General features: G+C 43.2%; 1 protein-coding gene across 1 annotated transcript in view; it reads right to left on the reverse strand.

Annotated features, from left to right (window-relative positions):
- DYNC1H1 (dynein cytoplasmic 1 heavy chain 1) overlaps positions 1-16,207 on the reverse strand; it is a 57,808-nt gene extending 41,601 nt beyond the window's left edge. Inside the window, exons 1-11 of the mRNA XM_081001267.1 lie at positions 15,826-16,207; positions 9,663-9,750; positions 8,143-8,316; positions 7,442-7,697; positions 6,586-6,772; positions 6,171-6,442; positions 4,896-5,123; positions 3,112-4,188; positions 2,364-2,543; positions 1,070-1,219; positions 30-176 (exon numbers count right to left, since the gene is read on the reverse strand). Coding sequence (XP_080857393.1) covers positions 30-176; positions 1,070-1,219; positions 2,364-2,543; positions 3,112-4,188; positions 4,896-5,123; positions 6,171-6,442; positions 6,586-6,772; positions 7,442-7,697; positions 8,143-8,316; positions 9,663-9,750; positions 15,826-16,096 — 3,030 coding nt within the window. The 5' untranslated portion in view covers positions 16,097-16,207. The remainder of the gene's footprint in view (positions 1-29; positions 177-1,069; positions 1,220-2,363; positions 2,544-3,111; positions 4,189-4,895; positions 5,124-6,170; positions 6,443-6,585; positions 6,773-7,441; positions 7,698-8,142; positions 8,317-9,662; positions 9,751-15,825) is intronic.
- Positions 16,208-16,552: the final 345 nt, after the last annotated feature.

Consider the following 16,552-nt stretch of genomic DNA (forward strand, 5'->3'; position numbering starts at 1 on the left):
ATTCAAAAGTAGTATTTCTTTATTCTTACCTGATATCTCTGACTTTGGATTCTAGGTAGCGACAGTATTACCATCTTCCAAGCAAACAGTTCTTGGAACAGTTTGTATCTACAGTCTTCAATGGGTGGATTCAGGTAGATTACCTGGTTGGTTATCCGCAGTTCATGAACAACATTCTGCAGGAATATAAAGCCATGTTCAGTTTTGGTTTACTGGAGGAAGTAGTAACAAAATGCATTAAATTATCATTAGTCTGGTAGCATTACCCAAAATTTGACGGTGGTATTAAGTTGGAAAGTTATCTTTGTATCCGTGCATTATTGCACAAATATAAACTGCACTAGATGAAGTTATGTATTCTGTTCAGAGTTTCCAAAAAACCACCTCTCCTGTAAAGCCTTTAGCTTAACCCTTAATCTTCACCGTCAAGGTGAAGCACATATATGTAATCCTATATCCACTCCTCCATGATCTCTTAAACTGTCAAATTTTAGAATGAAAGCTCCCTGACACAGAGCTGTACCCTTTGTCTCTGAAATTCTTTTTTAAAAATGTTTTTATTTATTTTCAAGCATGGTGTCTTCAGCAGTACATATATTTGTCATTTGATTCAGTAACAGTTATTGTAAAGGTTGATGAATGCAATACATCCTGTAACAATAGAACAAATAACTACTCCCCACAAGACACAGGGAATTGAACAGGACTAAAAAGAGGCGGCCATGGAAAAGGATGGCGGAGGCTGGCCAATGATTAGATGAAAGTGCTCAAGACATCCCAGTTCCCTGCAACTCCAAGCCTTTAAATAAATGCTCATAGTATAAGCATTCTTTCTGTGATCATAAGAGCTGGGAACTTCATTCAGTAAATTATGGATTCTTATGGATTCTCTGGATGCCAAATTTTGTGGAAGATCATCAGATTTACCAGAATTGTGCAAACACAGGACAAGACTTAAGTTATACTGCATCATTTCAATACACATTTTTTTCTAGTTAGAGATTTTACATGCATTACTTCCAGCTTGCAAGACTCCATGGATTCAATTCAAGGTGAAGACACCACGTACTTTGATCTTTGGCTCTCCACCTGGCTTATGGCTGACTTGTGGAGCATCTGTGTCCATATCAACTTCTGCTTTGTCATCCGCTTGACCAAGTAGTACTTGAGTCCATGCTCTCAGCCCAGCCTGCAGACGAACTCCCAGTATTCTCTCAATCTAGGAAGCAATTGCATTAACAAAACTGAAGTACTGCAAGAAACGCAGCAGACCTGAAGTTAGCACATGCTACTAAACATCCACAGAAAGATTTATCTTATCAGCATTCTTTCTTATTAGCCCCTTTGAGACCTGAGGATATGGACTGGTACTGAGGATATGGACTGAAAACATGTCCTCTAGACACTTGTCCTTCTTGGCTGAATTAGGTTAGCTGGAAGTGTGTGTGATTGACTATACAACTTGGGACCTTTGTACCTGTGAGTGACTCCTCCCACACAGCCCCACCTATGTACTGAGATCTGTGGTGGGTGGGAGAGGAGGCACTCCCTGTGGTACCTCAGCTGTCAGCAGTTCATTATGTGGTACTGCAAAGCAGGGCTTTCTCAGTGGCAGCACCCCAGTTATGGAACTCCCTCTCGTCTGAAATATGGGCAAATCCTAATTTATGTGGTGGGTTACGTCCCAAGGTACCATGCATTTAATTGAAATCGTGTATATTGGGAACAAGCCTGCAAACATCCTCTAAACATCTGGAAACCTTTTAAAAACCAAAAATGCGCCAAACTCCACAACTGCTGCCTCCAAAACTCCTTGCTTAAACTCCCAACTCTCCACAGGCCTCAAAGGTCGGTGCAAAGGCTCGTGGGATTGCTAGATACAATTTTCATGATTTTAGGGCCGTTTCCCCCCTCCTTTTTGCCACTTCTGGGATTGCGGTGATGCGTGTGTGGATGGTCATGTATGCCTTGGAACACACGTAAATGGGGAGTTGCCTGTACAGCTGTCATTGGCTCTTATACCTTTTAGGCACCAGCTGACAACATACTTTCATACAAGGCTGTCAACTGCCTGGAGATATTTGGATGAAGAGTGGTATACAAATTTAATTAACAGCAACAATAATGCAAAAGAATGGTGGGCATTACTGCTGAGCCTATTGTTTTAGTATCACATACATTTGTAGCCTTGCAGTTGGACTCTGCATCCCGTGTGTGAAAGATGATGGGCTATATTAGGAAACCATTAACTTCCAGCAGGCTTTTAACTCAAAATCTCTCAAGTGTTCAAACCAGATAACTTTAAAATTAAACTTATTAAGAAATATAGCTATCTTGTCCCGGTAACCACTTGCAAAGCTTACCTCCATATCCAGTTTATTAACCCAGATGGGTAAATTGGAATATGAATGAAGATTCAAATCATCCACAGCTTTTTGAACTCTGTTTAAAATTTCAGAGAAGGTTTTGTGATCATACATGCAAGTTTCCAAGGATCTGACTTCCAGGTCTATTTTCTCTTCAATGATGAGCAAGTCATCCACCTAAAAGGCAGAAATGAAAACAGTCTTAAAAGCTCAGTTTCAGTATGCAAAATGATTGTTCTCTATAAAGCCACCCATTAACAAATGTCTAAGTTGCATTTCCAACATGTAAGTCTAATATATCATTACTCCCAGTGGATTCAGAATTTAGACAAACAAATGCATGCTTATTAGCAGTGGTAAGTTGTTATTTACTCTCAGGATCACTGCATTTGAATACAATGCAAATAAAAACTGCATTTTCAAGTATTGATTTCACTAACTAGACTGACATCCTGTCTGGTATGTAATACTGTACTAATTAGGTTTTGACAAAAAATACTATAACCTGTTATATAGAGTCAATGCTGCCTTACTTCTAGTTGACTGAAATATTTTATAAAAAGGCTGTATCAAAATCCATTGTTGCATGAGGCTTTCCTGGTCAGTTTTAGAGTGTTGGCACTATGGCTACTGAACAGCTGAATGGCAATTTCTCTAAGGTTTCTTTATTGAAGCAATACATTATTGATAAATCATGCACTGCAAAAACCCCAAATCCCAATAATAAACTTCAAAGAAAATTAACCTTTTCCTGGAAGTTGAAGACTGTCTCTGCCAGCCGTTGGACATATGGGTCCAGTTTGTACGATTCCCACACTAGAGCAATTCCTTCCCCAATCAAAGCCTGCACTTCCTTCTTTAGCCCAGCAACCAAGAGGGAAATGGTGTTCCGTTCTTCCACCTTTTCACAGGTCCGTTCGTATGTACGGACGCTTTCAATCAGAGAAATAGCAAAAGGATAGAGCTGATTTGCTTGGTGAGCTTTGTTGACTATTGCGAGAGGAACCCGGAACCCTAGCCACTTAAGGTTGCGGACTTCTTTCGACAGGGTGATTATTTCTGGGAGGAAGTTGACCTTCAGTTTGAGGACATTCCCTGTTCGGCCTCGAACACGAGTGCTTTCGATGGTGAAAATGCGGCCGGAGACACCAAGGTTACGCTGCTGAACCTTCCTGGCCCAATCATCAAATATTTCTTGGGTGTTGAGCTTCATACGGAAGCTGTCTCCATCCTGCTTCAGTTTTTGGCCCTCTACGTGGTTCTCCCAACCCTTCCCAAGGACATCTTCAACACGCTTCATGTAGGCTGTCAGCTGCCTGTCAATCTGTTTCGCCCAGATTATAGACCCCGATACTGGAGGCAAGTCTCTAACATGACTCATTTTGCAAGCCTGACTCTGTGGATACTGCACTTTGAATTTGTCATGAAGCGACTCTATGTCATCTTTCACACGCTGAATCAGCTGGGTTTGGTATTCACGGATGGCACCTCTGATGTGGGGCCTGACAAACAGAGCATTGAACCTGGAGAAGATCCTGAACATTTCATTGGCATTCTTTGCTGTGCCCAGCTGGTCTCTTAGGCGAGCAGTAATGCGGGTCTCAACTCTATCGATTCTTTCATCGTAACGCTTCATTGCAGCTTCCCAGGCCTCTGTGCCTTCTTTGGAAACATCCAAGCCATCGACTTCTTTAACGTTCTCATAAGCAAGGTTTACTTCTTCAATCGCGTTGGCATCAGCAGCGTCAAACAGCACTTCTGCTACTTTCATATCCTGTGGCTCAGGTACCTCTCCCTGATTTTGCTGGGGTACTGCAGTCACCTAAAAAGATAAAAAGATACCATTAAGCAACAGCAGTAGTAATCACACTACCAAGAACACACAGCAACATGGCCTCTTCCCCTAACCAATGTTCAACAACCAGCAGCCGTGGTTATTTCACTCACTAGCTCACTTGTTAGCCAGATTTTCAGGGCCTCTTTTAATGTGTTTCTTGATACAGTGGTGCCTCGCAAGACGAAATTAATCCGTTCCGCGAGTCTCTTCGTCTTGCGGTTTTTTCGTCTTGCGAAGCACGGCTATTTGCGGCTTAGCGGCTTTAAGAAAAAGGAAACAAACTCACAAGAACTCGCAAGACGTTTCGTCTTGCGAAGCAAGCCCATAGGGAAATTTGTCTTGCGGAACGACTCAAAAAACGGAAATCTCTTTCGTCTAGCGAGTTTTTCGTCTTGCAAGGCATTCGTCTTGCGGGGCACCACTGTAATCATAATTCAATGACTATCAAGCTTTTCGTTTTAGCATTTATCCTAAGAACCAGTAGGGGGAGCTCTCTTGCACTGAAGCAATTCCTTTGGAAATGGATTTAAACCGTTCCTTGCAAATGAGGGGCAGCTTGCTTCGTAGAAAGTGTTCTAGGTGAAAATAGTCTGGGTCAAGACAAGAGTAAGTTCTTACTTCGAATGGACTAGTTCCATTCTAACAAATCACAACCCAAGTCTCTAAAAAAAGGCACCAGCCGTTGTACTTACCTGTGGTCTTAACACTCTCACGATTACTGCTCTCAGTTGTTCGTGTTGGCGTCGAAACTTCCGCATCTGATCAAGACGAGCCTGGAGCTTTCTGTGAGCAGGATTGATGCGCCACACCATTTTCAGATTCTCTTCCCTCTTTCTTTTCACAATGTCTCTCAGTAGGACTTGCAGTTTCTCATATTCATCGTCCCAGGTCTGGAAGACCTCAAAGCATGCAACCATGACCTGAAAGAAAGTTGAACACCGTCACTGAACACCATGCTCCATCACACAAATTCTGTATATTGTATGTGTTCACTAAGGATGTGATGATAGATCTGCCTCCAAACTTTATTTGCTGGGGGCGGGGGGGGGGGGAATGGACTGGTAGATTATGAAAGAGTAAAGGTAAAGGGACCCATTAGGTCTAGTCGTGGCCGACTCTGGGGTTGCGGCGCTCATTTCGCTTTATTGGCCAAGGGAGCCAGCGTACAGCTTCTGGGTCATGTGGCTAGCATGACTAAGCCGCTTCTGGCGAACCAGAGCAGTGCACGGAAACGCCGTTTACCTTCTTGCCGGAGCGGTACCTATTTATCTACTTGCACTTTGACATGCTTTCGAACTGCTAGGTTGGCAGAAGCTGGGACCGATCAACGGGAGCTCACCCCGTCATGGGGATTCGAACTGCCAACCTTCTGATCGGCAAGTCCTAGGCTCTGTGGTTTAACCCACAGTGCCACCTACGTCCCTATGAAAGAGTAGAAAAAACTATATTGCACCAAACAATGACTTTGGTATTATGACCAACAACATCCGCCCATCTGACTGGGTTGCCGCAACCACTGTGGGTGGCTCCCAACAGAATATTAAAAACATGATAAAACACCAAACATTAAAAACTTCCCTAAACAGGGCTGTCTTCAAATGTCTTTTGAAAGTCAAATGTTTATTTCCTTGACATCTGATGGGAGGGCATTCCACAGGGCATGCACCACTACCAAGTAACATCACTTCTCGCAGTGAAGGAACTGCCAGAAGGCCCTCAGCGCTTAATCTCAGTGTCCGGGCTGAATGATGATGGTGGAGACGCTCCTTCAGGTATACAGGGCCAAAGGTTGTTTAAAAAAGAATTGTAAGGTAGTGTCATCACACATCTCTACCTTTTACTACCTATTCCAATGCTAAGGCTTCAGTTAGCAAGGAGGAGTGCAATGTGGCTGTAATTCTTTCCAAAAGTTTAGCTCAAGTTCCCACCCCCCACTGATCCCATAAGGATCTAAATGCAAGACTTGCCTTCTCAAATTCTTCATAGGCAACATGCATCAATTTCCGTGTCCCCAACACTTTGAGTAGCTGAGAACTCAGGTCTCTTGAAATGGCCTCCACCAGGCGCAGCGCTCGTTGAATAGGATACTTTGTATTTCTGATTTTTCTCAGGTGGGTGAATATTGCAACCAATGCCTGCCTTATTTTATCCAGTTCAGTAGCAGACAGCAAATCATTTAGAGGGAAGTCTTTCATCAATGGATTGTAGTCATTTACTGTCTCCAATGCCTGTTTTAGACCTAGATGGTAGAAGAGAAAGCCGATTTCACTTTTTCAAACATTTAAAAGCATTTAATCACTTGGCTCGTGTTAATGTAAATGTGCTACAACAGCTAGAGCCCTACAAAAATTCTGTTTCTGGACAGCTTCCATAAGCTCTTACCTGTGTCTGTATCAAAGCTGACAGTAGCATGAAAGCGTTTGCCGTGCTTCAAGATATCTAAAGTTAAGAGGACTTCAGGGCTTTCACGCTTCTCCTGAATACGGTATAGAGCACGTTCCAAGTTTAGCCAAAAGCTGATTTCTTGCAAAGCAGTGCCTGACGCAGGGTCCCGATCTAGTTTGGTCACCTTGAAAATTGGTAAAGAGGGTAATGAGGCTTCTACTGTTCAACAAATGGTGGTGTCAAAACAAGTGAAGGCATAACCATATGATCATTCTGCCTGCTGAACCACATTTCCATCCTGCTTTGTTCTAACTACGTGGCAATGTAAACAGAGGGCAGAGCAAAAAAAGATGTTGCCTGACTGGAACTGAGCATAGTCCTACCTATGTACAGAAAAGGACTTAGCTGCAAATGAAAACCTGATTCCAACACTACAGCTGCAATCCTAAATATTAAGGAGTCTCAATGTAAACTATAAGACCATTTGGCTATATAGGCATTATGTCCCATCTCCAAAATATTAATCTATGGATTACATACATTCATCATCTTCAGAGAGATTATCTCAAAGTAGATGGAAAGGTTTATTTAAAAAAATAAAACTGCTAAATAATGTACCTGAGTGTGTTCACATTGCTACACATAAAATAGTTAATGGAAAGATATAGGAAAGTAAAATGTGTAACTGGTTCTTATTTTTAAATTAAGAACATGCAATTCCAAATATGCTCCAGATTACACACTGAAGATTTCATCCTTACTTTAACAATATGCAATTGGGAAGGTATCCAACAACGAACTAAAGAGGGAAACTGAACATCCCTTGAACACTAAACGTCTTTTTCGAATTTACCTTTTGGATTTCTCTAATCCACCTGTTAACTCCAGACTGCAGCTGGTTGAGAAAAGTTGGGTCTTCAACTTTATCACCAAAATCAGTAACCTTCGGCTTTTCTCCACGCTCATAGCACTGCTTAGCAACATTGGTAATGATCGGATGAATTGGCAAACTAATCTCTGGGATTTCAATGTTTTGCTGCAGATGAAGAAGTCCCATTTCGAGTTCTGCAATTTTTTTCTCAACTGAGGGAGCCATTTTATCGCCATCCCTGAGGGAACACGGAAGTGAGCCAAAGGAAAATCCACCACACAGAGTCACGTACAATTAATGTGCATGCGGCTGCCCTCCCCACCTTATAAAGACACCATATATTTCCATTTTTCAAATTTCTTAAGCTAGCACGTGAGGCTAAGATTTCAAAGGGCTAGCCAATGAGGTTCAATTTAACATAGTTCAATATTACCCATGTTGTTTGGCAAGCTGCTCCCTAATCTCTGGGGATCTTTGGGAGCAGGCCTCTAATGCAGAGAAGCTGCAGTCAGAAGAAAAGCTTGGGGAAGCCCTAATCCACACAGACATGTACTTCAACATACACACAAAGCTCTTAGGATCTTGACCACCATCTACTTTCCAGTTATATCTTCCTTCCTCTGCACATCTTTTATTCCTGCATGTACACAACGGCTAGAAATTACATGAACGAAAGTAGTTACCTGTCTGCTTTGCCAGACTCTCTGATGTAGGACTTAAAGAAGGGTGCAACAGCATTGCTGATGAAGGAATGCAGAGTTTCATATGGGGAGTCTTCACTGAGGGTAAGCACCCTGAGCTGTGAGGACACAGGCTTGTCCGCATCAATTACTGGTGCTCGTTTAATGAATGCCAAACTGTAAACCAAAGAAATAATATTAAGTACCTATTCAATTTAACCTGAGAACATATGTATTTTGGGGTTCACAAGGTAACTGTAGTTTAATGAACATTAACTTTTTTAGGAGGAGTCTTATTTCTAGACTTGAAGTTCTAGATATTTAAAGTTTTCCTAACATTTTAAAAGAAAGAAAAGTTTCAATGATTAGGATTGAAGGAATATGGTATTTTACATGGGTAAAATCTTGCCTACCCAGACTCTATGCCCTTGTATGCAGAATGAGGATGCAATGTGAATGGGGTCTCACAGGGCTAAGGGAGTGAAGAGTCAGGGACATGGTTTAATTCTGCCTTGTAGTATCAACTATATTTTCAGGTGGAAGCTCTTTTCTAAGAAAAGGAGGAAAGAAGCTTTTCCTTTCTGTTCCCCCTTCGCCATGTACTTGCTTTCTTCTGTTTGCAGATATACAGTTCACAGATCAATCTGCAAGATCATCTGCTTGGGCTCTACAGTAAACAGTTAGCTAAGGTTCTTCCTGTTTGTAGTTCTACTCATGAGTAAGCCTTGCTCATGACTGCATCTGCTGTCAGAAGGCACTCCCCAGGCAGAAAATCAGATGTCCCCATGTTGTCTTTCCAGAGTTAAGACTATGGATTTATGCTCAGAAGTGAAATGCCAACCAGTGGCTGGGTCCAGAATTTGGTGTGAACCAAATTTCCGGGGTGGGGTGGGGAATTCAGGAAAAAATACTGTATGCACACTCATGGAAATTACTAATGTCTCCTCTTTAGAAGCTTATAGGGAAGTTTATAATGTTTGATGTTTTATTGTGTTTTTAATATTTTGTTGGGAACCGACCAGAGTGGCTGGGGCAACCCAGTCAGATGGGTGGCTTATAAATAATAAAATTGTTTTTGTTCTTTTTCTTTGTTGTTGTTGTTATGGACCCCACCCCCTTTTAAATATCTGCCTTGGTTTTTTTGGTGGGTTTTTTTTTGTCACAATCGGGATCACGAGGGAGAAAGAGGTACTCAGGAAGAAAGCATAGCTCTCGCTCTCTCCTTCACTTTGAACTTCCCAGTTAGAAAGAAGGAACAACATTTCTACATTATGTGAGCATAGAAAATTGGTGGAGCAGGCAGGAACAGTAGGAGAAGATGGCAGAGAGATTCTGCAGTCATACGAAAGGCCTCTATCAGTCAGTGGGCATGGCTCTCATTCATCTCTTCCTGCCCAACTAACATTGGCCCAGGTGAGAATTTCCTACCAATAGAGCTTTTTCCTAAATCTCAGAATTCCTCTTCAGTCCCACAATTGCATCAAGTGAACGGCTGTGTCAGAAGAGACACAGATTCGACTCACCTGTTTGACTTCATCCCATAATGAATGTCAGTACTTATGCCATAGGAAATAAATTCCTTCTCTTCCTCTCCTTCATCACCAACATCCTCTGTAAAGAATTAGGAAATTTTTATTAACATCTCCTGCATGTCCTCTCCCCTCATTTCCTTTATGAGCCACATGTTCAGAACTTTACATTCAAGTTAGAATGCCTAAATATTTAGACACACAACACAACTTAATCTTAAACATATCTACTCAAATTAAGTCTTGCTTTGAGGCTTGCTTCAAGGGCTGCAGCCTTGTATCCCTCAAAATGCATGACTCTGAAGCTAGATGAATTCATTAGCATTAACTTTATTGCCCCAAAACCTCTCTCTTTCCCTTTATTCTATGTTAGCCTACTCCAGCTTCTCAACAAAATCCAGTTCTTCTCATATTGAGAGGAAATCAGATTTATTTAAAAGCAGTCAGCTTCCTCAAACAGTCTGAATTTAAGATATATATTATATATAAAAATAGCAGAAGAACTAAGATAAAAAGGGAAGAGCCCTGTTAATAACCGATGATTCAGAGGATGATGTCACTGCTTTAGCAGCCAACACTACAGCAATGAAACCACTGCAATGCAGCCCAGCAATTCTTCCATCTAAGAGGCACACCCAAACAGGAGAACAGAAAGAGAAAGTGCACTGGACAAAGAATAGATCTTTTCAGGAAAGAACCCTGTAATAAAGAGAACTGTATGCATTCCTTATAATATCAGCCCCAAAAAAGCACTATTTTTCCATTATAAAGTTGCTGTCAAGAACTGTGAAACCTTTGCGCTGTGTACTTTCAATAAGCATCAATTTCCACAAAGCTTGATTATAAACAGCAGCAACCTTGGTACTTCTCAAGTCATAGCCCTTTTCCAGGAGAAACTATACTGTAGCAAATGCCGCCAAAATGTAAGATTCTGCAAGCATGTGTCCTTTTCTCCAAATCTTATGCAAAGGCATCAGGGTTTGCTTTGCAATTAATATAAAAAGTAAAAGGTTTAATAGAGATACATTTCACCATAGTTGACATTCAATTTGAGGAATAGATTTGAATCAATCAAGACATCAATATGTGGCTTAAACTGTACAACACTGCTTCCAGAAGAGTGTCTTTAGGACACACAATATAGATTTCTCCGACAGACACGTTATTTGTTTTCAGCCTCAAAACTATACTATTTCAAAGACTTCTTTAGATGAGGGAGAAAGAATATGCAGGAATATGGAGTATCTACCTCCTTCACGTTGTACAAATACTACTGTTCTTTCAAAAAGTCACCCACACACAACATTTAAAAGTTTTGCAACAACAGTGTAGTGCCTCCCGCAACAGAAGTGAAAAGCTCATTAAAAAATTGTGTCAAGGAAGAGTTACATTTTATGTGTACAGATCTATGTGCACTCATACACATGAGCGCAACATACAAATGACCTTACAGTTCGGATCTCGAGAAGCTGGAAGCATTTATCTCAACAATAAGCCACTGTTTAAGCCTGCAAGTTTTTCAGGAGCAAATGGCAATGATGTAACGAATCAATATTAACAACTAGGATGCACTATATTGATCAGGGCTCCAGTAAGACTCATAGAGCTCTCTTTGGTTTATATTTAACATTGCATTAGCAACTGCTACACTATCTGCACTACAACCCAAACTCTTCAGGCACATTGCCTATCAAAAAGATACAGGGAGACAGCCAACTAATTCATGCTTAGAGTAGACCCATTGAAATCAATAAACTTAATGGTCCATTTATTATTAAATTTGTATATGACTTAGTAGGCAATCACCCACAAAAAACTAATAGTTCACAAAGGGGGGGGGGAATCATTAGAACTATTCCAGGACTATGATTTAGTCATGGAATTACAATTGGTCTGTTTACACTCATTAAAGCTGCTCATGAACCACAGAGAAAGTTATGCTAGGGCCTAGAATATGGCTGCCATAAGTCTGGATTTTCTCAGACATTACAGGGATTTCAAAGATGGAATTGACATCTGGGAGGAATTTCCGAAAGGTGGCACTTTGTCCTGGATCTTAGGCAAGTCAATTGGAAATTTGCAGGGTGACCAGGTTTTTACTTCTTGAAATATGGTAACCCTAGCCTGGAATAACTATTATTGCTCAGGGACTTCAATAAGATATCTATGCCAGGGGTAGCCAACATGGTGCACTTTCAGACTCCAATTCCCATCATCTATCACGGGCCATGCTGACTAGGGCTGATAGGTGCTTCAATCTCAAACATCTGGAAGGCACAATGTTAGCTATCCCAATAAGCTCTCTAGTTCTAGTCTATCTAAAACAAATATTATACTTTTTTATGTTTAAATTTACATAGCTCAGTCCTCTACAAAGGTTCTCTTGTTTATCTAAGCAGCCAGCAGAACTCAGCAAGCAGGCCAGGCTGTCTTTCTGAGTGACACCTGGGCACTGAGAAATCCTACCAACAGAGTTAATGTTTGGAAAATGGGAAGCACCTCCTGGGGAGGGATTAACAATGTTCAGAAGTGGGGGCAGGGTGCTTACCAACAGCAAATTCTTGCAGAAGATTATAGTTACAAATAATACTTAGAAAACCTCCGTCTACAGTAGCTGATAGTAAAAGCTTTCCAAAAAGGCCAGACTGAAGCTGATGCAAAATCTCAATAATTCACTAAAAGCTTTCCAAAGGCCAAACTTACACTAGTAGCCAATCAACATCTTACCACTGTATATGTAGAGACGTTTTCCTTTCGGACTGCGATATACTGCTGACTACAGTACAGGTAACTTGCAACTTATGCACATTTAACTTTATGCACTTGGTAAAATTAGAAAATAAAAAGGGGGTGGACGTCAGAGGAAAAAATACTTTAGCAATCCCACCTGCCATTGAACCCAACTATATGCAATTTTGGTGTTAGGCACCATCCCTGGAATGTAATCCCAATATAAACTGAGAGCCGTCTGTAATCTTATCAGCATGCCTTAAAAACAACAACAACCCACGCACATTCATATACCCCAGCCAGCTTGGAGAATGGCAGAGGAGATGCAATTACAGTAGCTGGAGTGCTGGGATTATTGACATTACATCTTGAGAACCGTACATAACAAACCTGTGGCCTTTCAGATGTTGTTGGACCACAACTGCAGATCCCGACCATTGGCAGGCTATGACTGATAGCATGATCGAAATAAAAAGTCCACCAACCGTCTAGAATGATGGCTTACCCAGAAAGTACCATGCTTCCCTTGCTATATAAACGGCTCAGGACCGCAGTACCTCAAGGACCACCTCTCTCCATATGAACCTACCTAGACCCCGAGATCATCCTCTGAGGCCCTTCTTCCATGTCCTAAAAATGCCTTCAACAAATGAATTTAGAAATACATGGCCCCTGCATGCAAGAACAGACATACTGGTACTTCCTTATGGCATTATACCTCAAGTTCCTACAAAGACATACATAGCAGAAGATCTGACACGCAACACATATTTTTCTCTACAAGGAGACTTATGGTGTTTGCTGACCAAGAGAGGAAGGGGTTGAAGACTAGAATGATCCTGTGCTTACTACTTGCCCAATCTGTAGGGAACTAGGGAAGATGTGAGTGGAAGCAAACAGGCTAATCCTCCCATACATGGAAGCATGGGATCTACAATTAACGGCCACCCAACAAGCCCCAGGTACTGGTCTGCCCTTCTAGTTGACAACCTATAAGCCAAAAGAGTATGGTATCCATGTTGTCCAGTTCTGCCAAAGGACAATTGGAGATAAGACGAGGTGAACCAGAATGTCACCATTTGTCATTCTCAGTGGAAAATGGGAAGTGCAGTTCTACATAAAAATGTAGAGTTGGAAGCAGTGTTAGAAATTCCCCAGGTGCCAGGTGCGTTTTGCTAGTGGGTCCAATTTTGACCAGATGGATATCTCTGGATGCCAGGTTGGCAACTGACATCTTCATCTGGCTGGATGCTCCAGCTTTCTTAAGCATACAAGAAAAGTTTATTACATTTACAGCCCACCTTTTTATCCAAGGAGTACATGATTTATCCCCTCAGTTAATCCCTACAATGACCCTGAGACGTAGGTTAAGCAGCTGTGACAGGCCCAAGGTCAACAAATGAGCTTCATGAGCCCTCATTCCCAGGTCCTAGTCAGATGCTCTAAACCAGGCATGGCCCAACTTGACTACAACTCCCATCATTCCTAGCTAACAGGACCAGTGATCAGGGATGATGGGAACTGTAGTCCCAAAACATCTGGAGGGCCAAGTCTGGCCATGCCTGCAACATACACCACACTGGCTTCCCAGAGTTCTTCTGCTATGGGGCAGCTATATAAAATAAGTAGGTAAATAAATGTGGGGGAAACAAAATGTCACAGAGAAGGATCTGAAATATTATCCTTCAAGCCTGGAATTTGTTTTATTCGATGTTTTAATGTGCTGTAAACCACTTCAAGATTTTTTTTCTTTAAAATATAAAGTGGTATAGAAATGAAATGAATATTAATAATAAATCTCATTGCAAAAAGGGAAAAAAGGCACATAGACATTCCGTTCTGGAGACAACGTAGGTCTAAGGTGCAATTTGGCATATACATCTGAGTTTCTAACACTGGTTGGAAGGAAACCCAATGGTCACCTAGTCCAACCCCAAGCAATGCATGGAATCTAGTTCCTGATGAGAGGGTGAAAGTGCATTAGAAAATAGTGTACTGTGCCAATATAGATAACCGAGCAACCCTGTGAAAGTGAAGCACTGTCACTTTGCCCTTGAACCCAGGGTTGTCAGTGTTTTTTAACTGGCTTTTACCTTTGCCTTTAACATCAGCGTGACAGTCAGGCAAGAAACAGCAACCCTGTTTATCTCCATGCCAGGAAAAGCTTCACCTATACTGATTCTGGCACACCAAGCTGTTGTCAAAGGCATAGAAGCCAACCAGATGGCGGTTTGTCTTCCTGGCAACTTGGCAAGCCTACTATCCACCTTCTGCGTACTCTGCATCACCGTGCTCAGAAGAAGTCAATCCCACACTGGGAATTCCTCTCACGCAAGCAGAGCATTACTGTGTGCTGTACCTTGGACTATTAACCCAGCGATCATGCTCATTTTACATGTGGAAAGGCCTCACTCCGCTTGAATCCCCAAAGATCCTCTGCCTGTCTGGACAACAAAGAAGCATGTGACAATTTCCAGAGCGGTGTTGCAGCAAAAACAAGCCTCGCTGCATCCTAAATATTTCATTCTTTTATGGCGTGAGGTGATAGCATGGATGAGAGCCCAGATGCATGAAACCTCCGCCTCAGTTGGCAGGTGTGTGTGCGTTTTGAGAAGAACGAGGATAGATAACGCCAGTGCACCCACATTAAACAGAAATAATTTGAAATGGTGTGAGGCAGCTTCCTATCTGTGCAAGCTCCACACAGGCAGGTATGGCCTGACTTTTACTGTTTTATTTGTGGCACTGAGGGTCACTGCATCGACTTGCAAAAAAAGGCTTTACTCATGCAGATCTAGGTAAGATATACCATTATTCTTTATTAGATCCCTCTATTGCCTGTCACCCGAAGATCCTGAAGAGGTTCGCAGCATAAAAAAATAATAGTACAGAACAAAACCATAAAAAATAAAAAACCACAACGAAAACAGTAACAAACCCAACCAACAACCAACCCCGCTCCCCTCCCACATTGAAACTGATGGTTCATCAGCCCAAGGCCTGGTTGAAGAGGAAGATGCGTTGATGAGGAGACTGCCGGATCAGGCCACGGAGAGGGCAGATGTGCGGGGAAATAGATTTATTCCTGGTGCTGGCGAAGGGGGGGGGGAGAGAGATTAAAGGAGGTGAAGGACGGGCTCCCTCAGCCCGCCAGCCTGAAGAAGACAAAGCGGCGGCGCCGGCGCCATTTTGACAGCCGAGGGAACGGCGGCATCGGCAGCCTCCGTCTTCCCCAGCGGCCCCACCCCTCTCTCCATCCTCCTCCTTCTCCTCCTCCGCTGCTCCTCCCTTGTTTATCCCCAGCTGGAAGGGAAAACCTCTAGGCCCCGGCCTCCCGCAGAAAGCGAGCGAGGAAGCCGCCGCCCTGAAACACGCAGCGGTCGGGCGGGGCTGGTGGGACTGGGGTGTCTCTGGGCTGCCGACTCACCCTTGAGGGTGGAGCGCTCGACCAGCACGGCGTGGACCTGCGGGTCGGAGAGGAACTTGCGCATCTGCTCCACGGCGCCTTTCTCCTCCAGCGCCGCCTCCAGCGCGGCCGGCGCCTCGCCGCCATCCTCCAGCAGCAGCGGCACCAGCTTGCGCAGGTGCTTCTGCAGCACCGACACGTCCGCCACGTTCTGCACCGCCGAGCCGGTCACCTCCAGCCCGCCGTCCTCTCCCCCTCCTCCTCCGCCGCCTCCCCCTACCGAATCGGACATGGCTGCTGAGGGTTCGTGGGATTCTCCCCCACCCCTCGAAGCCGACGGATAAAACCCCGCTAGAGACGAGACGCAGCAAACCCCCCGGCGACCGCTGAATTCTACGGCTCAGCGGTACTGAGCCCGCCGCACCCGCCCCGCCGCTCTTTTAACCACCGCCTCTTGCCGTCAGAGCCGCCCCGGAGGATGATGGGAAGCGTAGTCGGGGAAACCCGCCCGGGCTTGTAGCTGAAGAGGGGGTCTGGGGTAGGATGGACTACAAGTCCCGACATGCATCTGAAAGGGGACACCCGCTCCCCCCCTCCAGAGGATCACGCGGGCAATGTAGTTCACGTTTCCGGCGGTGGGGCTCTGATTTGCTTAGAATGCAAGTTGGATTTACAGTATTGTGATGATCAGCATATATATTAAATATGTTTGAACTTATCCATGTTAATTTTTTTTTAATTATTGGGT

The sequence above is a fragment of the Podarcis pityusensis genome (assembly GCF_964106645.2).
Source record: "Podarcis pityusensis genome assembly, chromosome: 1".
Lineage (NCBI taxonomy): Eukaryota > Metazoa > Chordata > Lepidosauria > Squamata > Lacertidae > Podarcis > Podarcis pityusensis.